General features: G+C 40.7%; 1 protein-coding gene across 1 annotated transcript in view; it reads left to right on the top strand.

Annotated features, from left to right (window-relative positions):
• Positions 1-22,201, top strand: part of TAF3 (TATA-box binding protein associated factor 3) — a 125,331-nt gene that overhangs the window by 82,055 nt on the left and 21,075 nt on the right. Inside the window, exons 3-4 of the mRNA XM_069867996.1 lie at positions 10,721-12,537; positions 18,494-18,576. Of these exons, the coding sequence (XP_069724097.1) occupies positions 10,721-12,537; positions 18,494-18,576 (1,900 nt within the window). The remainder of the gene's footprint in view (positions 1-10,720; positions 12,538-18,493; positions 18,577-22,201) is intronic.

Below are 22,201 nucleotides of genomic sequence, written 5' to 3' on the forward strand. Positions count from 1 at the left end.
GTAACCAAAGCACTTTGAAAAATACAGATACGGTTCTTGCCCTGAGCAGCTTATCATTTGGTTTGGAACATGCCCTTGCAATTGCAAGTAATGTGCAGTTGGAAGAGGCGAGGAAAGGCAATTAATGGCCAAATGAGTTGCTGAACTAAAAAGTTATTTGAAGGTGATATAAACACTCACAGCCTTTTTACGATGGCAAAGTTGCGTCTTTGTCCTGCATAGCAAGAGTGATGATGGTCTTTAAGCTGCGTTGAGCCAAGGCTTCCTTCTGGTAATGCATTTTTGCTGAGGCTCCATCGTGTGAGCAAGTATATAACAGATTAATACCCAAAGTAACTCTGGTTTACTTTTTAGGGAGTAAAGCAAGACACAGGCAGACACGGGTAATCAGAGCTGATTGCAGACCTCACCTCACAGAGGTGTTCCCTCTCCACATGGATTTTGTGTCACACCTAGCCCAGCGGTGTCTATGCTTATCCTCTGAACTTCAAGAAGAGTGAATCATTCGATAGGAGACCACTGTCCCATTTCTTCATGCTGCCACTTACACATTGAAACGTCATCCCTCTGCTCATCAGTGCAGCCACCGTCTCCCCTCCCTTCTCTTCTATTTTTGCCACAAAACCAGTAGCAAGTTGAGTTGCTAATGATCACTGGGCTGAAGGGCATGTTAGCTATTTATAGAAGCAATATAATTAGAAATATGCTTATTCGTATAATCCAAAACACCACATCGTGCCATCATGTCTGTCTTTTAACTTGCTGTCTGACAGACTTCTGAGGACAAGAAATGTGACTCTTCAGTTCTAACACCTGAGTTCTGCTGTCATGGGTGTGTTACACAGAAAGCAAAGCTTTGGGGGTATAAATGTAGAACTTTTTGGAAGAAAGGGTGAGGTCTGAGGTAATATGGTAAAAGAAATACATGATGTTTACATTACAATTATGTCTGAACCATTTCTGGGGTTCTTTAGCTCAGTTGCAAAATAAGATATTAAACAATCACTGTATTTTTTTACTTCCAAATCTAAGTACTTGAAAGCTGTAGGTTGCAGAATTTGCTTGAGACCTTCACAGATTTGCAATGCCAGGTAAAAATTATTAGTCGTGCAGAAGTACAGGTCGCCCAATGGAATAAATATCTAGTTTGTTCCTCTGCTAGGAGGTATAAATAGTTGCTTCCTGAAATATTTGTAAGTCTGGGGATTTTTAGCACAGGATTTTATTGAAGGTAGAATAGTATATTTTCTTATATAATACTATATAAAAGGAAAAGCACTGTAAAATCCTTCCAGCTGTTTATATAGGTTCAGCGGTTTTGTTTTTAGTGAGATGTGTGATACTTGAAAAGCTGGGTTGGAAATCTCAGCCAGGAAGATTAGATAGAGAGATGAGAAGTGAAAAGACTGACCGTCTGCTTTCCTTTTGTCAAGAAAAATACATATAAACCCCTAGTATTACATTTGAGAATTGTTAGATACAGATAATATGACATGGATTTTGAGTCTTTAGATCATAAATTCGATCTTTGCAAGAGGAGCAGTGCCAAACATTAGTTGTAACAGACATTCTCATCCCGAAATACTTCCAGGAAGATTATTAAAATACTACAGGTACTAACATCGGATACAAAGATCTACTTGTGCATATTTCTTTAAAGGGGGGGAAAAAAACACCTTAATACACAGTATTACCATAGCTACGCCCTATTATACTATTGTAATCATAGCTGAAGCAAGAACAGTGATTAACGATGGCAATTTATTGTATCTGACGAGGGGAGAAAATAGGAGATGTTGTCGTTATCATAAATCATATCATAAATAACCAAAGAGAAGCACTCAGAAAGCTTGTGTGGTGTCAGCAGCAAGCCCTTTCAGGCACGTTAGCCCAGGATGTAGCCATAGAAACCCCAAAGTCATATTGTTATCTTAGTCTTGCTGCAGTTATGTGATACAACAGTATTAACATATAGATTAGGCCATTTATAATACTAGGTGTCATTTCAGGTTGGCTTGCTTATATAGCATTTTAGTTTTTTATTGTGCCGAATGTTAGGGAAACGCTGCATTTTTACAGGTCAGTATAGAGCCATTTATAATGTATTGGCTTCACCCCCTGTCAGTCTTGCTAATGTACTGTGTTATTGATTGGCTGTACTCTGTGAATTGTCATTGCCTAATTACCTTGTCTTTGCTAATAATTTCATTTTTTAGAAGTCAGAATGTTCCTTTAAAGAGAAAAACTTTACACCTGCACATGTACTTCAGGGCAAGTTCACGATTCTGTTAAGGGTCGTACACCCTAGAGGGAGGAAAAAGTGTAATAAAAAGCATGCAGATCTGTCCAAATTTTGTTATGGAGGTTTTCTGTCTCTGGCTGTATGTTTTGATCAAACACGGCGGTTGTCACGTCACGCTCTGTTCTGCAGATTTCAGGGGAGAGACTCAGTCATAGGTAACTCAGAGCAACACCAGAGTGACTGGACCAGTGCTGCCCTGCCGTTGGGGAGCTGGCAGGTTCTCACACAGCTTCTCGCTCAATGACTCCCTAAAGACAATTCTGTGGTTGTTTTTACTCTCCATCCAAAGTCTGCATAACAGCTCCAGACACATTAGCATAGCACTGCCACACACATGCATTTATTCATGTATGTATGTGTGATCTACAAATAGAGTTGAGCCACTATTAAAAAGTCAAAAGTGAAAATAAAGTCTTCGTGTTTGTAGTTATATGTTTTTTTGCTTGCAGCACAAATGCCTGACTGATACTTTGTCAGGTCAGAGAGAGATTGTGAGCGTAGCTGATAATAATCTGCCAATGCTGTTTTTCTGTCTTCAGCAGGAAGCTGGGTGTGTCCTTTTAAGAATCCTGGGTAGGTTGGCTTCATAAACATTGCATATTCTAAAAAAATATTAGAATGAGGACTGCCAGTAGTAAGTATTTAAAAGTGTTATACTCATTGCATCCTGTGTTCTAAAGCAGCACTGGAAGACGAATTGCACATTGTACCTTAAGCCATGACAGTATCATAGAATCATGGAATGGTTTGGGTTGGAAGGGACCTTAAAGATCAGGGACACTTTCCACTGCATAAGGTTGCTCATCCAGCCTGATCTTGAACACCAGGGATGGGGCATCCACAATTTCTCTTCTTCCAGTGCCTCACCACCCTCACAGGAAAACATTTCTTCCTAATATCTGATCTAAATCTCCCCTGTTTCAGCTAAAAACCCATTACTCCTCATCCTATCTCTGCACTCCCTCATAAAGAGCCCCTCCCCATCTTTCCTGTGGCCCCCTTTAAGTACTGGACAGCTGCTGTAAGGTCTCCCCAGAGCATGCTCTTCTCTAGACTGAACAACCCCAACACCTGTCCTCATAGGGGAGGTGCTTCAGCCCTCAGACCTTCTTCGCAGCTTCCTCTAGACTCACTCTTAACAGATCTATGGCCTTCCAGTGCTGCATGTAAAATTGTGATTCTCATTGCATCTCATATTCTAAAGCAGCACTAGAAGCCAAAGTTGTATATTGTGCTCTAAGCCAAGATCTGATGCCTGAAGAGATGCTGTGCACCTCTCTCCTCTTCTTTCCCACACCCTTAGGCTTGCATGATCTTAGGGTGGTCATTTTACTTTGCCAACGGGACAGAGAAGTATTTCCTCTCGTTTTTGTTTTTTTTTCCTTCCACACCCAGATATGTTTCCATCCCAGTTAGCCTGTTAAGTCATTTCACTATGGAGAAGGGGCAAGATGATTATATAAGAAATGAGGTGCAGGATTTTTGTCTGGCTTGTCCAAGCCCTGAAGTTTGATTAGTATCATGACAGACCAGATTGGTGATTTGAGTTTGAACTAACCGATACTCTTTCTTATTTTGACTAGTTCCCTGTTCTGCATAAAAGCTTGAACCGTGACAAAAGAATGGAACTGTTTCTTCTTATAGCAATGCTGTGATGTAGGACTACAGCTTTAGCAGTTGTGGTTTGTTTCTGGCAAACTATCCATATCTTATTCTTATGCTGGCTTTAAAAGTCTGTTCCCGTTTATTTCATACCAATAAATGCCTACTCGAGAGTGTGAAGCAGTTGTTTGGCAGGGTATTGAGGTACTTGAATTGGTCGGGAAATTTGTGAGTCTTGACCCAGATTATTGCTATCATCGATATTTCAAGGTGTATGGGTGTACTTTGTTGTTGGAGATGGAGGGAGGCAGAGGGATGTTGACCACTTGTAGCTTCTTGGACAGCTTAATGACTACTTTGGGAGTGACTGATAAATGTATACACCAAGTCTTTAAGTCCTATGGAACACCTTCAAGTTCAGTTCTGGCTCATACTGATTGTTGAAAGCACCACCCAGCCATTTGGGCCAAAATTTTCTGATGTGACCGAGTCTGGATGCTTAACTTCAGGCATCCCTAACATCCTCTTCAGTGTTTCAGTTCTGTATGCGATATCACTAGCCACACCTGAAAGCTCTTTTCGTAGTGTATTTGTGGTTTCTGCATTTTAGAACATGGAAGATGTGCTCCTTGATGGTGCTTTTTTACCAGCTCTCTTCCCATAGAAAGTGTCTGTTGGAAAATGTCAGAGTTTGGTAATAGGTTGGTTGATCTCCTTTATATAGTAAAAGAGAAACCTGTTGGTGTATTGTCTGTTGGGTAAACAAGTCACATCAGTGGTTGATTGTGTTCATATGTGGCAGAGAAATTATATATATAAAAAACATACATATACACACACATATATCTATATAAAATCTGGCATTTTAAGCTCAAAATGTATTTCAGGTATCTTAGTGTGTTCGTTTTGCATTAGAGTATCAGGATATTGGCCTGTAGGATATCAGGATTGAATTTTGTTGCTCTTCCATTCATTTCCTTTACGGACTACAAGCACAGTTTCTGTTTGTTTTGGGAAAAGGCCATTGTTATTACAAATTAAAGAGATAAAACCTATCATGGAATAAGAAAAAATCCTTTCACTTTTAACAGAAGTCAATAGCCCCCTCTTATTAGGATATGATAGGGATATTAAGCTCTTGACGTAGTGACTTAAAATTGCCCAAGGTATCTTTGCCTTAATCTTATTTTTTATCTAGACAATAGGAAAATTATTTTGGAAGTCTGAAGGAAAATTTTGAGTGTTTTTTTCCCCCTTGAAAACTTTCATGTGCTGTGGAATAATCGCTTCCTCTCTTCCATTTGAGAGGCTGAGCTTGTTTGTGTATAAAACCTTCAGTGTATGCTTGGAAAGAAAGATGGATTGGGGATTTCAGTTGAGGCACTACCACAGTATTTCCTTTTATAAGTCCTAATTTTCCTTAAAATTCTTGAAGTTTTCAACTTCCATACTTAGGTACTTGATACCATGCAGTACAAAACAGTCCAGAGACTTGGTATGAGAACTGTGCATGAAAGAAATGTGTAGTCTTCTGCTAGGTCTGTGTTTGGCCGTTTTGCATTCTGTTAGAAAAAATAAAACATTCAAATTCAATGTTATGGAAGAAATTTAATTGCTGAAAATACGTATGTATGAGGTGCATGGAAACATGTGCTCATTCAGGATTATATCCTTACTGGGATTGCTCTGACTGCTGATACTGTTTACCTGGCATATTAAAGTTAATATTGATATCAAACTGCAAAATCTTGTGTTATTATAATAACAAGAGTTGACTTCCACAGGAACTGTTACCTGCCAGAGCTTTGTACCGTTAATATGTAAGCGTTTATATTGAAGGTCAGATGCTACTGTTACTGACATCATGGTGAGCCTGCTTCATCTTGTACCTAAGAAACATGGGGTTCTTCTTAGATCTCTAGGTCTTAGCCAGGTGGTTTTATCCTACCACCACCTTGTTAAATTGGGAAATGTTAATCCAGTTTCCAGAAGTGAGACTGGAACTTGGCTTAAATTAAATACCAGCCAACAGGCAGTTTTTGGCAGGGTCAAGAGCTGAGCAGAGATCTTGTCTGTGTCTGTCTCAATCTATTCTGTGTTCACTAAGGCATCGTCTTGCTGTAAGTGCTTAAGCTGCTGTCTCTGAAGGTACCAAGTAAAGAGTCTGGTAATGACCAAGATGATAACAGTTTTAATTTTATATATGTGTGTGTCAGGTGTTCTAACTTGAGGAATGTCTATACATTGGTACATTTCTCTTCAATCGGAAGAGTTTATCTGTCTTTTCCTGCCTTCATTTTTATCTGACCTGTTGTTGAAAGAGCAGTGTGTGCAACCTTCTCTAATGAGGTGTGATAGTGTGATATGGGTGACTGCACTTCTTTTTCTGCAATGAAGACAGAATTCCTATTCTTCATAGCCCTGTGTCAGTTTTAGGGACAAATAGTCCCTTGATCATCATAAACTGGGAGGTTTGTTACTGAAGTGTCAAGTATTGCTGTCCTGAAACCTACCCATGGTCAAATTAAGAAGATATATATTCAATAAGCCTCTAGTTTTGGAGTCCCTTCTGTGCAGGGATGTACAAATAAAGGAATTTTGTGCTTTAGTGCTTTTTTGTTAAAAAGGTGCAAGAGTTTTGGTTTCTTGCCTGAATTCAGCTTAAGAAATTTTCCAGCATTTGAAATAGTGACAGATCTCCACAGCTTGCATTTGGGATTCTAATGCTTTCTGTCCAGAGATCTCAAGGAGCTACATATTTATCAAGTTCAGCTTTTACAGCGCCTCTGCGAGATGAAATTATCATTGCTTGTCAGATGAGAAGACAACAGTACATAGTGTGACTTGCCCAAGATCAAGCTGCAGCCCTGTGTCAAGAGAAGATTGGCCTCCTTCCTCCGTTAATGTCAAAATCATCCTTTTGTGAAAGTGTTGAACTTGCCTCATTACACAGACACAGACAGTGTTACACATCCTAATACGCACCAGTAAGAAATTCTGTCTTAACAAACACTTTTCTCAGTGGTAGCATGCTAACAGCTGTCAGCTGGTTTTATTCAGCGTTGGCCAAATTCACCTTTGGGGCTGCACTGCGATGCTGAACCCATCTCTGCTGTAACCTGGGCGATGTCTGAACCCAGGCTCTGCACATGGGGCCGGCTGACATAATAAACGATTGCTCTGTAATGTGAGCATTAATATTGATCCAGCACTGACTTCTCTAACAACAACCAAAAGAAAAAAAAATGTATCTGTTATCTTGAGAAACCTCCCAAACAGCTCGAGCCTCCTTTCATTACAGGGGAGAGTTATTAGGGCAGATGGCCGAGGTGATATCCATTTGACCTATAGATGCTAACTCAAGAGTCGGATCATTAATAAGGTGGCCGAAGATAGGGAGAGATGGCTGTAAAGAGAGTTAAAAAGCAATCCCGTGAACAAAGGATTGCGCATCGAGAAGTGCTGGGTAGCAAATGAGATGGACAAAGGTGAAAAAGTGGCTGCATGGTTTTAAATGCTCATTGCCAACTCAAACAGATTACACTTAAAAGCTGCCGGTTTCCCATATTTGGTTCCTCCTCCAGTGTGAATCCTTCTGGAGCAAAAGGACCCTGTAGCTTTTGAACAGAAGACAGAGATTTCACTTTTCTCTAATTAAACTCCCCCTGAAAAAAGTGCTTTATTGTTTTCTACCGTGGCCACAGCTGTGGTGGCTCAGGTTTGAGAGCTGCTGCCTGGCAGAAAACCAGTCCTCACCAAGGATCAGACCGTGGCCTTGTTCCAAAAGAAATTTGGGTTTCATTTGACTACGATAGGATTCCAGATTGTCATCTGAGCATGTCTGAAAAGTGGTGAATGTGTGTCAGTAGTTAAGTGCTCGTGAACTTCCTTAGTCCCTGGATTGTTCAGGACTGACCCAGGCAATTTTTTCCAGATGTTTTGGGGAATCCAAGTCCATATTAAAGGGATGGTAATGCTTCTGCTTCCTTACTAAGTTGTCTTTGTGGCTTGCAGGAATGTGCATGAAAGCTGGAGCCAAGACAACCCGATTTCTAGTCTCACCTCTACAAACTGCACTTTAACCTTTCCTGCCCTTCCCTGGCATCTCCACACAAGATCACAGAAACTTTGTGGGCCTGGTGCAAACTTTACTTGGCCTTATTTAAAAAAAAATAAGCATTGCTCTTTTTTTTTTTTTTATTGTACAAAACTCCGGTCCCTGTTCTCCAAACCTCCTCTGAAATTGTTTTTTCGCCTTTGATCCCACAGCTGCTGGTTTTCTGCAATCCTGAGTAGGTAAAACATGAGAAGCACCTTGGGATGGGAAGGAGTTACAAAAATACAAAATATTGCAGTGCACTTCTGTGAGACACAATTTAACAGCATGGCTTTTTTAGTATAGTATGTGTAGGTTTAAGCAGACACTGGACAGAAATCTTTAGCAAATAAATGTTCTGATTTTTCTGCTATATGTAATTTTTTTTACTGCTTGCTGCAGTAGTTTCTCTTCCACTTTATTAACTCTTTTTATCCCCCTGTTTTTTATATTTAAAATGGTTTATGTTGCTGTCCCTAAAGCCTGCATGATCAAACCTTGTCTTTCCTAATGTTTGAATTTGGCTACGCTTTTCATCTTGTAGCAGAGGGAGACAACTTCTCTATATCACAATTTTAAAGTGTTTGTTTTAAATTTTATCACTCTTTAAAATTTTAAATGAAAACTCAGTGATGAACTAGGTTGAATGGGGTTCGGAGGGGATTGCTCAGTAGCAACTGGTGCTGTATGACATCTGACAAATGCTAATTCTTCATCTCCAAAACAGTTTTGAGCAGATGAAGGCAGCTGATTTCTGCAGCAACTTAAATGGAGATTGAAATGACTTCCATGATCTGGAAGCAGATATTTTTTTTCCCCCCATAGCAGGTGCAGACTCGGTCCACAGTGATTTCTCAGTTATACTCTAACTTTGCCGTTTAAAAAATGTAATGTCAGTGCCCAGCCAGGCAAAACCTAACTCCCTAACATTTCTGTTTTTCACGGAAGGCTAAGACTCTATCCTCAGGCAAAGTCTCCTCTCTGGGCTGGCTGCTGTAAATCCTCTGGGCCCTGGCAAAAGCCAGAGTTGCTAGCTCATTTTACTTAATTTGTGATGCTGGCAAGATTTGTGCTGCAGCCCAGGGCTCTTGACTCAACTCTCTAAATCAGAGCATTGACACATTACAGTAGAGAAACACCAGCACAGAAAACCTGAAAATAAATGCCTTCAAAAGAGATATTTCAGAATACATAGCTTTAAATGGTGTTAGTGTAATGTTATGAGTTTCTTGGTGTTTGCTTCTTTAAAACCACCTGCTCATTAAGAAGTTGGGTTTTATCCACTGTCATAATAAATGGTTTTTACTACATATTTCATGCAAGAATCTTAGGACAGTTGATATCTTTTCGTAGAAAATCCACTAGACAAAATGTCATGCGTTTTTGCAGGTGGGTAAACAGAGACATGGGGTAAAGTGAAGTGAGGAATGTTATCTGGCAGAGGTGTAATGATGTAATTATGGCAAATATAAATATGTCAGGTTAACGTCGGTGCGCTCGTTCTTATTCCAGACTAAGAATCCTTTTTCCTGCTTGGATAATTCCATTTTGAAAGTGAGGAAGTGTATCCAAGAGGATAAAGTGCTTGGCTGTGGCTGGGGAGATCAGAGGTTCTCTTCTCAAACCTGCTGTGGATTTTCTGGGAGCTCTGAAGTGAATTTTCTCCTTTCTCTGCACCATAATGTCACATGTGTAGGACTGAAGATGGTGTTACACGTAGGAGGGAAAAAAATGATTGCTATTAAACAAAAAATGGAGCAGTCACACAGGTGGTGACCATGCTGAATTGAAACAGTTGGTACCTGATGTCCACACTGTGAATGTTTCAGCTTTATCTGATTTTCAAAAGCTGGTTTTTTGGTCTCATAGCCTGAATGCCCACCTGCAACTGGAGCATGTTTGTAAGCAAACCTTTCATTTTGACCTCACTGTAGCAGGAAGCCAGTATATGGACTCCAGGATTGCTCCATGCTTCAAACAAAAGAAGAGTGAGCGTGGATATGGGGAGATGCATTTCAAAGTTGTGCTCCTGAACCAAACCAACATGCACACACACAATGCTGCGATGTTCCTATTTAATCATAATCAATAACATTTCTGTGCATCAAGCCCTTGGTATGGTATCAGAGACAGAACCTGACAGGTTGAATGGGTCTTAGTCTACAGCTTGAACCTTTGGACTGTGCTGCTTGAGTAAAAATAAACCATGTTGAAGAAGACACTTTCCTAGTAGTTAATCTGCAGTCAAAATTGTGTGATATATAGGGAAGACAGCTAATTCCAGTAAATTTTATTTCAATATATGTTCTGCGGTCCACTTTTCTACAGAAAAAAATGCTTCAACCTCTCTCACCTTGTTTAAAATGAAGCAGGTTTATGTTATTGTATTCCCAAAAACTGCAGTAAGAAATAATCAGGACACGTCTAGGTAGAACTGTCGCTTTCAACCTGCACCACAAGTTGACCTCTACTCTCATATCCTTTGCTTATGGGTTTGATGTTACACTGAGATGAGGGCACTTGCCAGTTGTGAAAGTGGCTGTTGCAAGACAGAGCAGATGCCGCACTTCCCTTCGAAGTAGACCAATAAGAAGCTGTTAGGAGGCCAGTTGTCTCTTATGGGCTGAAATGCATGTGAACACTTGCTCTGAGGCTTGTTTGTTTCTGTAAAACACATTTTTAATTATCCTAATGCTTTTTTAAAATGTTCTTTGTTACAGAAGAGGAAGAGGAGCAGGTGCCTACTGATGGAGGTACATCTGCAGAGGCCATGCAGGTGCCACTGGAAGAAGAGGAGGATATGGAAGAGGATGAGGCAATTAATGATGAGAACTACTTGAGCAAGAGACCATTAGAAAGTCCTGATGCTGAGGAATTTCCACCTGTGAAACGGCCAAAACTGTCTATTTCTAAAGGCGACGCTTTGGACGGAGCTTTGGAACCACGTGAGCCTCTCAGCTCAATAAATACTCAAAAAGTACCACCAATGCTCTCTCCAGTTCATGTTCAGGACAGTACAGACTTAGCACCTCCTTCACCAGAACCACCAATGTTGGCTCCTATTGCAAAACCGCAAGTGCCAACCCCCAAAACTTTAGAGACAAAGCCACTGGTACCCAAAACAAAGTCCAAAACAAGTTCTCCAGGACAGAAGACAAAATCGCCTAAAACTACACCCTCACCAGTGGTAACTGGAAGTCCCATATGTTCACCAAAAACTGGATCCAAAGAAAAAAAGTCACCGGGTCGTGCCAAGAGCCCAAAAAGTCCTAAGAGTCCAAAGGTTCCCGCTCATGTTCCCCCACCACCTGTCAAGCCCGAAACACCAAGCAGACCCCCTGTGGCTGCAGTAAGTGACAAGATAGGAAAGGAAAACATTCAAATAAAACAAGGACAGACACCACCTGAGCCTGTGCCCAAGCCAGCTATTGAAAACCAGACTAAGAAAGTGCCAGTGATGGACAAGACTATTGATGATTCAATCGATGCTGTGATTGCTCGTGCATGTGCAGAACGAGACCCAGATCCCTTTGAGTTTTCCTCTGGTTCTGAATCAGAAGGGGATATTTTTACCAGTCCTAAAAGACTTTCTATTTCAGAGACTACAACTCCTAAACCACCTGTTTCTGCCAATAATGCAAATAAGGCAGGAGCAACTCCAATACCTCCCTCAGGTGGGACTTCAAGTTCAGACATTTCATGGACAATGGATGACTCAATTGATGAGGTCATTCGAAAGGCAAATATGGGGACATCTGCTAATCCACCTACCAACTTCCCTTATTTCTCTTCTCCTTCTGCTTCACCGCCAACCCCAGAACCTCTTCTCAAAGTCTATGAGGAGAAAACCAAGTTGGCTTCATCAGTAGAAGTGAAAAAGAAATTGAAAAAGGAACTGAAGACAAAAATGAAGAAGAAAGAAAAACAAAAGGAAAAAGATAAAGAGAAAAACAAGGAGAAAAATAAGGAGAAGGAAAAGAATAAGGAGAAGGATAAAGACAAGGAAGGAAACAAGGAAGCGAAATTTCAGTGGAAGGAACTGCTCAAAGATGAAGAACTTGATCCCTATAAATACAAACTAAAGGACTTTGAGGATGCTGACACAAAAGTAAAGTTGAAAGATGGCAATACCAAAAAAGAGAGAGAAAAACATAAGGATAAAAAGAAAGAGAAAGAGAAAGGCAAAAAAGACAAGGATAAGAAAGACAAAGAGAAACTTAAAGATAAGGGTAAGGAAGATAAGGTAAAGGCTCCATCAGCACCTCTTGTGTTACCTCCCAAAGAAATGTCTTTGCCCTTGTTCAGCACACCAACTGCCATGAGGCTTCCGGGCATGTTACCTTCCATGCCTCCGGTGCTTCCTGAAAAACTGTTTGAGGACAAAGAGAAACCAAAAGAGAAGAAGAAAGACAAAAAAGAGAAGAAGAAAAAGAAAGAAAGGGAGAAGGACAAAGAAAAGGAAAAGAAGGAGAAGGAAAAGGAGAGGAAAGAAAAAGAAAAGAAAGAGAAAGAAAAAGAGAAACACAAACATGAAAAGGTAGGGTGTTTAGATGAGTTGAGATGGCGTAAGTGCTTGAAAAATGCACATGGATTCCTGTGTTTGCTGCTGAGCGTTGTTTAAGAGATGCATGATAACAGGTTTGGTATTTCTGAAAAATAACTCCAAGGAAGACTTCCAACAAGAGTTTCCGGGATTGTCCCACCTCTTTGGAAGACGAAACAATGGAAGTTCAGTGTTCTGAATTTGAAATGTGAGGTTGTCTTGCTGGTTTTCCTCAACTCACTTTTCACTTTGAAAAGCTGTGGTTCAGACTCAACAACAGTACACACAGAGCAAATCTAGGTCGTGTTGCAATGCATGAATTTTGTACAGTGGATTTCCCCTAGTAGGGCCAGCAACCATATACCTGTTGTATAAACTTTAAATTTGGCCTCTAAAAGTCTACTGTTTCAAAGGTTGTAGAAGTTGGTAACTGACCAGGTAGACAGAAATGAGGAGCAGATTGCCTTCAAATAAACACATTCACCAGTTATCTCAGATGTTCAGGAGAGCTGCTGAATCCTCTCTTAGCAAAACCACCCCTTGTTGATCCAGGTTGTTTGAAGTAAGAAAATTGTTTTCAAATTGTGGTGTAAAATGTTCAAATGTCACCTTTCATTTTGACTTTTATGCTTGGAAGAGAGAAGGGAAGAGCTGGTTTTCAAGCGGGTTGTGCTCCTTCCACTCCTGTAACTCATACTGATTTACATCAGGCAAAGATAATTTCTTCTTGCCAATATCACTTAATCTTGAGAATATATTTAAGAAATGAAACCCGCATATTTGCATGTTATCAGATTTGAAAATCCCATTAGAAAAGCCTCCTCTAATTCAGGGTTTGCTCTAATTTTTCTGTCACTTCACCTTATAATACGTATTACATTGTTAATACATAAAAAAAAAAAAAAAAGAGAAGTGATTGTCTTCATAGGTGATAACCTTGGATACAGGATTTCCTGAATCTCTATCCTTGGCATTAGGAAGCACTTTGTAAGTTCTGGTTTTACCAAGATGCTCTTTACACCCTGCTTTGTGTGTAATACTCAGTTCATACAAGCTCTGTTTTGGGACATGCCTCACTTTCCCTTTTTGCCACAGTACTCTGCTGTGCTACCTACTGGACTTGTGACAAACTGCTGATGTCAAAACTTGACATATTTGTTTAGTTGACAAGGGTTTTTTCAGTGCAGAATCCAGGTGATCACAAGAACTAGTGTGTACCTGCTGTGGATGAGTCAGTGAATGACAAGGTGGTGGTAAATTTGTCCACATTAATTTAGTGTCTGGTTTTAGACTGCAGCAACACTTTAATAGATTCCCCATTCTGTCTGTCTGCCCCTCATGCCTGAGAAGTTTTGTCGGTATTTCACTGAGAATTTCTGCTGAGATTTCTTTTTAAGTTAAATTATGTGTATATATAAAATAGAGACAATGACCTGCTTGGTTTTCATACATTCACTTTTGCATTTCTTCTGTAAATCTATACCTACTTTTCTTTAGAGCAATGGAACAGATACACAAACAAATACAAACTGGTAAAGCTTTGGTATAGACTGAGGATATATATTAGGAAAAGGAGTTCAACAGTAATAAAAACTTGGACAAATTAAATTGACAAAGCTGCCCATTAACTTTGCAAAAAGTCCATGCCAAAAGATAAACTTTAAAGCTAGAATGCATGAAAGAGTCCCCAGATAGAATTAAAATTTAAACTGATTCTTGATAGATAAGCTTTTTTTAAATCCACCTCTTTGCTGCAAGTCAGGATTTTAAAAATAAATTTCCCCTTTAAATCTCTTGAGCGATTTTCATTTTTTGCAAGGCCGCACTGCTGGTGTCCTGGAAAAATGGAGAGTTAGAGCTTTATCAGTTGGTGCCCTGAGGTATGTGGCAAAGAAGCTAAATCCTTGAAGATTAGCAAAAAAAATGCAGCACATGGCAATAAGGGGCTTATATGACTACTAGTATTAGTTCAGGTGAAAGAAGTATTGCTTATACATAAAACTGGACAAATCCACTGACAATGTATTTTTAGTTAGCTACAAAGGAGTCTTATATTGCTGGACTTTACCTCTTTGGTGATTTGGGAAGCTTAGTAATCCACTGTAAATGCTCTTCTGCTGGCCCCAATTCCCAGTATTACTCCAGAATGCTGCTCTTTCGTTTTAACCCCTAAAAGTACATGTTTCCTTAATTTAGCTTTTCGATCATAATTACTTATTTAGCCAGCAGTTGTGCTCTAAGAGCAAATGATCAAGTTACTGCTCAGGTACTTAACCTTCCACAGCACGTCCACTTTGGGGGCACGTGCACAACCTGCAAGATGAGTTGTGGGCTAACTGCAGTTTCAGCTCTTGATGGCCAGTAGAAAATACTGGATTTCTATTTCTAATATTGCTATATTTAAATAGAAGTGTGACTCAGCAATAATGTTTCCAGTTTTGAGTATTCTTATAGCTATTACCTATGTGTGCATCCCTTCCTGTTGATGAATTGAAACTTTTTGTCAGGATTTTCCTTTGTAATTTAGCTTTGAGCTGCTGGAAGACAAGGAACAGCAACCAACACTCTGCACAAACAGCAGAAAACAGTCACAGAATCATAAAGTGGGTTGGGTTGGGTTGCAAGGGACCTTAAAGATCATCCAGTCCCAACCCTCTGCCATGGGGAGGGACACCTCCCACTGGATCAGGTTGCCTAAAGCCTCATCCAACCTGGCCTTGAACACCTCCAGGGGTGGGGCAGCCACCACTGCTCTGGGCAGCCTGTGCCAGTGCCTCACTACCCTCATAGGAAAACATTTCTTCCTAATATCTAATCTAAATCTTCCCTCTTTCAGCTTAATACCATTCCCCCTCATCCTATCGCTGTACTCCCTGATAATAAACCACTCCCCAGCTTTCCTGCAGGCCACCTTCAGAAGCCGAAGGCTGCATGCTAGAAGCATTCAGTGGTGGGACCGAGGATGCGTAGCCTCTACGAAGGGCTTGCATGCAGTACTGAATTAAAAGCAGAGAGTTGAAGCAGTTTCACCCCACTTGTACAATGCAGATTAGCAGGCGTGCTGTGGGAGTGACGGAGCAGCTCACAAGGCAGCTGCTGACCCAGTTTCAGCTAACCTTATTACACTGAGCTGTGAGCTGAAGTAGTTGAGGAACTGCTTCATGAGAAATGGAGCCCTCTTTGCATCGGAGCAGGGCTTGCCAGAGCTGCCCCAAAGTAAATTGCCCCTGCTCATGAATCAAAATCCTATCATCGATGTTGTGGGTGCCCTATCCCTGGAAGTATTCAAGGCCAGGTTGGATGAGGCCTTGAGCAGCCTGTGATCTAGTGAGAAGTGTCCCTGCCTATGGCACGAGGGCTGGATCTGGATGATCTTTAAGTTCCCTTCCAACTCAAACCATTCTATGATGTAGGGGAAATCCAGGATATATTAATAACTGTGGATACTCCTTAATTTTCCTGCTGTTCTGCTTATGCAAACCCTACACAAGAACCCATGTTTTAGAAAGATGTTTCCTCTCCATTTATATCAAAGGATAACGTTCGGGATTGTTGTGAAGCCCAGTTTTCATAGAATCAGAACACCTTCAGGTATGAGACTTCCACAACTTCTTTGGGTGACCTGTTCCAGTGCCTCACCACCCTCAGAGTAAAAAGTTCCTTCCTAATAGCTAATCTAAGGCTCCCCTCTTTCAGCTTAAAACTGTTACCCCTCCTCGAATCCTGTGTTCAGTTCTGGTCCCCTCACCACAAGAAGGGTGTTGAGGCTCTGGAGTGAGTCCAGAGAAGAGCAACGAAGCTGGTGAAGGGGCTGGAGAACAGGCCTTATGAGGAACAACTGAGAGAGCTGGAGGTGTTTAGCCTGGAGAAGAGGAGGCTGAGGGGAGACCTCATTGCTCTCTACAACTACCTGAAAGGAGATTGTAGAGGGGAGGGTGCTGGCCTCTTCTCCCAAGTGACAGGGGACAGGACAAGAGGGAATGGCCTCAAGCTCCGCCAGGGGAGATTTAGGCTGGACATTAGGAAAAAATTCTTCACAGAAAGGGTCATTGGGCACTGGAACAGGCTGCCCAGGGAGGTGGTTGATTCACCTTCCCTGGAGGTGTTTAAGGCAGGGTGGACGAGGTGCTAAGGGGCATGGTTTAGTGTTTGATAGGAATGGTTGGACTCGATGATCCGGTGGGTCTCTTCCAACCTGGTTATTCTATGAGTCTACGATCCTATACCTCCATTCCCTGATAGAGACCCCCTCCCCATGTTTCCTGTAGCCCCCTTTAGGTAATGGAAGGTCTCCTCGGAGCCTTCTTTTCTCCAGGCTGAACAACCCCAGCTCTCTCAACCTGTCCTCGTAGCAGAGGTGCTCCAGCCCTCTTGATCATCTTCATGACCCTCATCTGGATTCCTTTTCCTCTCACAGCAGACTGCAATGTTGTTGTCTGATCATAAAGAAGTGTTTTGTGTTCTTTTCTTCTGCCACATTACCCTACACCACCATTGTTTAGGACATCTTAGTGGTATACAAACAATAATAGAAAAGTCTTTAATACAAAGGATGGGTGACATTAGTTACCTATCTGTACTGTGTGCTGGAAGCTAAGTAGCAGTGCTTGTCCTGGGAACTTTTGTATTTGGAATATGCACTGCAGAAGGAGGAAAAAAGGATTGGGAAAAGAGATAATCTGAGCCGCATGTACCCTGGGTTCAGTTTCATGTCTCTGTCCAGTGGACAATGCTGCTGGTTAAGGTGCCATGAAAGCAGCTAAGAGACTTAACCTATGGAAAGTGGCAGTGAAACTGTTCCAGACATTAGGAGCTCCAGAGGAGCAGTCCTCTTGCATCACTCCAGGGGAATGACATAACAAAAAAAATCTTGCTATATAAACAAAAGAGTGGCGAGAAACCTGTGAAGTAGGCTAATACATATCCATGGAGAGCTTTATTGAAAAGCTTGGTTAACTGTGTCAAAGCGGAAATACTGCTCAGGCTGTAGCCCTTCTCCCTCTGGAGCAGACGTCTCCTAATGAGCAGCTCCAATTCTTTGGGCAAGGTATGTGGCACGGGACTTTGTCATTCCCATTTGTCGATGTAAGTCCTAATTGAGCCCTCCCACTTTGGCCAGCTGTCTCCTGCACTGCTTTCTGTGCTTTGAATTGGTTATTTGCCCTCCTTTTCTTTAGGAAAGCTTTTTAAAACAGATTTCTCTCAGACACTTGCTCAGGTTTCCATTTAGTATATGCATACTATTTTTGTCTCTTTAAATTCAAAATTTTGTCAGATACTGCTTCAAAGAGTTTAAGGACATATTCAAGTCATCTAAATCACACCAGATACTGAGTTTGGAAACTAGGCCATTTGAAAAATAGCCATTGGAAACCTCAGCCTAATTGCATTAAAAAACAGTGATTCTGTTACACCTATGTGAAAAAGAACTTTATTCATATTCTGTGTTGCTGCTTGAGGTTTATTTGCTTCCTATGTGTCTCATTTTGATTCAAGAGGGCCACAGTATATTTATGTGATCAACCTGGGAAATGATTGAATTTAAATCTCAGAAAAAACGTTCAGACACCAGTGGGCACCTATCAAGTTTGAGTACTAAGGTCAAAGCATTTCATGTCATTGTTTAGAAACATAATCAGGGGTTGACTCTCCTACAGAATACTGAATTGGGAAGACAAATTGTATGAGCAGGTACGAATGCAGTGAAATTTCAAGTTGACATTTCAGTCTAGAACACATTTTTGTGATTTGGTTTGGCCAGGAGCTCCCAACAAACTGACCATCCATGCTACAGCATGGAGCATGAGAGAGCAGGAATCAGTCTGCCATGGGTCTGTCTCATTAAGCGAACATGCTCTGGATGGTTAACTCCATCAGTGCTTTCATGTAATTAATATACTTTGAGAGTCTACTTGCAAACTTTGATTGATGTTTGTGTTCCCTTGTACAGATAAAGGTGGAACCAGTTGCTCCAGCTCCATCACCGGTTATTCCTCGGCTGACATTAAGAGTAGGTGCAGGCCAAGACAAGATGTAAGTACAAATAAATCCATCTGCAAGGTGTATGCTTGCCACAGTTCATCCTCTGTAAATTTCGGTAGCTCTTATTTTCAATGGGAAATGCATTCTATGATTCTATGAAAATTACATCTTTTGACTGTTCTAATGAAAAATCAAGCAGAGCACTTACCAACAGAAATGTTTTGGACATTGTGCTCTTTTTCTTCTACTCTGCAAGTTTGACCAGTCATCTTCCTTCCTTCCTTCCTTCCTTCCATCCATCCATCCATCCATCCATCCATCCATCCATCCTGTTTCCCACTTCATGCCTTTCTAGGGCATAGATTGCAAGGCTCCATCTCAACTTCTGTGGTGCCTCCAGTGACATTTACTGTGGTTTCCATAATGGATGGTTATCCCTAGTGTAACCTAGAGCTAAGTTTCATAACACTTTACAGCTAACAGTTGTTTTATGTTTTAAAGTATAACAGTTGAAATTCCTTTGTACGCGTCTGTTTTATTGTAACTGCTGATGATTATTCATGAGTGTACCTAACACATTTCAAACGTTGGTTCATTAGCTCCCTAATTATTGGGTGCTGTTATACAAATAATAGTTACTTTGTACTGTAGAAGCGTAAATAGGATGATCCCTATTCTGAGATCATACAGCATCAACAGGTGGCGGGAGAGGCTGGGGAAACCATGCGTCACTGAGCTTTTTAGGCTGGTCCTGTGTATGTATGTAAAGGTTTTCTTTTGATCAGGTTATTTATGTTGTTTTCAATGGCTTAGAGGACACTTTCATGTCTGATGGTAAGCAGGAACACCAGATTTTTCCTTTCCATTCATCACATTTAATATTGCTACTGTAGTTGTTTCTCTTTTATAGCCATTATGAACTAAATCTCCTAAATCGCTCATTTTTCCAGTTTATGTTAAAATGGCATCTTCGATGATTATTCTCTTTTTCTGTGCTGTACTACCTCTCCTCAGTAGGTAACTGTGAGTTTTCCTGGTTTGATGTTGCTACAGGACTTCAGTCACTTCTTAGTTCCTATGGGACACACCCACTCCAAATATCAGGGCTTCTTCTTGTCCTTTAACAACTTCTGCTTTCTTCCTTTCACAATATTTGAGTGTGATCTAAAATTCTGGTGCCTCAGATTGCTGTGTGAAAGCTTCAGCTTTCTCAGAACCATTATCTGTCCCGCTGTGCAGATTTGAACGTCCCTTTAAAGCCCACAAATCCATTTTCCTCCTTGAGGAGCTATCAATACTTTAAAACTCCTCTTTTGCAGGAAATACACAAGTGTTTATTAAGGGGAAAATTAAGTCATATTTTCAAGGCTGAACTTCTAAATTAACGTTTCAAAGCTATGTTTTACCACCAAAGAGTTGACTTTCCTTCTCATCTTATCTAACCCCTGTTTTCCCCATACCCACGCACATTTTGAGAATGGACTTAAGGCTCACATCTGCTTGCTACAAATCATATGTGTATGTCATCGTCAGCCCTGCCAGCCTGTAGTAGGTCAGAGATACTGACAACTTGTTTTATGGCCTTTTGGGAAACTCACTTCTATCTCAGTTTCCTTTGTGCATCTTCATTGGCACCTTGACCACCATCTGAGGACCTCAGGTGTTTTCATCCTTAGCATGGTAGAACCTAGAGTTTAAACCCCGACTCCAGGATGGGAGATACACAAAGCTGATTTAGCTCAATGTTTATAGGGGAGAATTAAACGCCAAGGTCAAGATCTTCAGGGGCCCAAGAATGCTGGAGGCAGCTGGTAGGAAATGCTGGTTCTGCTCCAGCTTTTTGCAGCACCTGTACAGGGCCTAGGAGGGGAACTTCATCTTCTCCACGTGACACTCATCCTTGAGATTAATTTAGGCTTCATAACCAAATGAGAGTTGAGTCATTAGTACCCCATGTCTACTTGCTTACTGGTTTCCCTTTGCTACCTTATGTCTCGTCGCTGCTCACCATACTGGTACCCTAAAGTTGTCCTGTTGGAACAGCTCTATCACCCAGTTGCACCTTCTGATTGATGGCAAACAAGAACTTATGGAGCTTTGTAATAGCTGCTAGGATTTGTCGTTTCCCAAGGCAAAAGCCAGGCAGAAATTTGCCATGAACAGGTAAATACAGTTTGTGACATGTGGCTCTGGAAACTGTTTGTGTTGCATATTGATCTGGTGTCTAATGCAGCAGGGCTCACAGTAGAGCTGCCCCGCTCTAAAGAGTACTTTTACTTTCATCCTAAACAATTAATATTCAGCCTGAACTCAGAGTATATTTTAATTTTCCTATGTTGTGATCATTATGAAAAGGACTGGCATGGCTCTGAGGCGAACCATTACACAGCTGTGTGAGGCTTGGACCTGTGAAATGATACCAGAAGTCTCTTTGACCTCGATTAGAGTTATTAGTTGAAAAGACCATAGCAAGATCATAGCCTTTTAAGTGGCTCATAAAAGGCAGAAACAAGAGCTGTGCTTTTATGCTGAGTGATGTTAAGGGAAAGTTGAACCTAGGTTTCATCTGTGTTGATAATGAAGTTCTGAATCTTGGGTAATTATCATATAGAATCACTAAGGCTGGAAAAGCCCTCTAAGATCATCAAGTCCAAACGTCAATATAGAAATGTTGTGTTTCTGTTAGCATATCTCTGGAGTTTACTGTCATGGAATTGTTTGAAAATACCACGAATGACCATGGAAAGGTATGAGAAAAGTTTTTAGAAGATTAATAGCATTTGATGAGTAAAAACTAGATGGACTAATGAGTTATTTCAATTTCTTCTGTTAAAGAGAAGAACCTGTGCAACTGGATGTTGGCTTGTTTGGGGGAACTTCATATAAAACATTGTCTTTAATGGAAGTAATTACAGATCCTTGTGAGACCGCAAAGTCTTTCAGGTGTCTGAAGAAGTGTCAGATTGATGGTGATTGAAATGGAGATTCACATCATGATATAAACGCAGCACAGCAACACAAGTGAATGCAAATAAGGCAGCCATGGTGAGGAAAAAGCCTTTGCAGTGTAGTAAACAGTTTATTTTCTGTCATTTTGCTTCTTGGCTCCTCTGCTTGGACCAACATACAAAGCAGTGATGCCAGAGAAATCATCTCCTTTCATGGTTCCGTGAATACGAGTACATATTGCTCTCAGATTCAAAGTGATCTCTGCATTCAAGCTTCTCTGGTGTGCAAGCGTTCTTACAACATGCATCAGTTCAAAAGAGGTGGCTATTAATAACATTAGGTGAATAGACATGAAAATATGCTGTTGCTGAAGGATGGAGAAAACAGTATTGGTTTTTTTGCAAGTATCTTAACTGCACAGTAAAACAAGAAGAAAGTAGATTATAATCAGAGCATTTCCATCTTAGTTGTAAACAATTACAGCAATACTTGCATGGATGCCACATTAGAAGAAATTTACTGGATTCTATTCTAATGCAATTAGAGCTAATTTTGTTCTTTAAATGAATAAAAGGTCAGCTAGTAAATCTAGTTTATCTCAAGTCCAGGCTTCAATAAATTGTTTTATTTAATTTGTTGTAAAAGATCTTATCCTTAATGGGCCTAGCTCTTATTAGTTTGCTTGGGTTCTAAAATATTTATGACCACCTTTTTAGATATGATTTGA

The sequence above is a fragment of the Phaenicophaeus curvirostris genome, chromosome 1, assembly GCF_032191515.1.
Source record: "Phaenicophaeus curvirostris isolate KB17595 chromosome 1, BPBGC_Pcur_1.0, whole genome shotgun sequence".
Classification (NCBI taxonomy): Eukaryota; Metazoa; Chordata; class Aves; order Cuculiformes; family Cuculidae; genus Phaenicophaeus; species Phaenicophaeus curvirostris.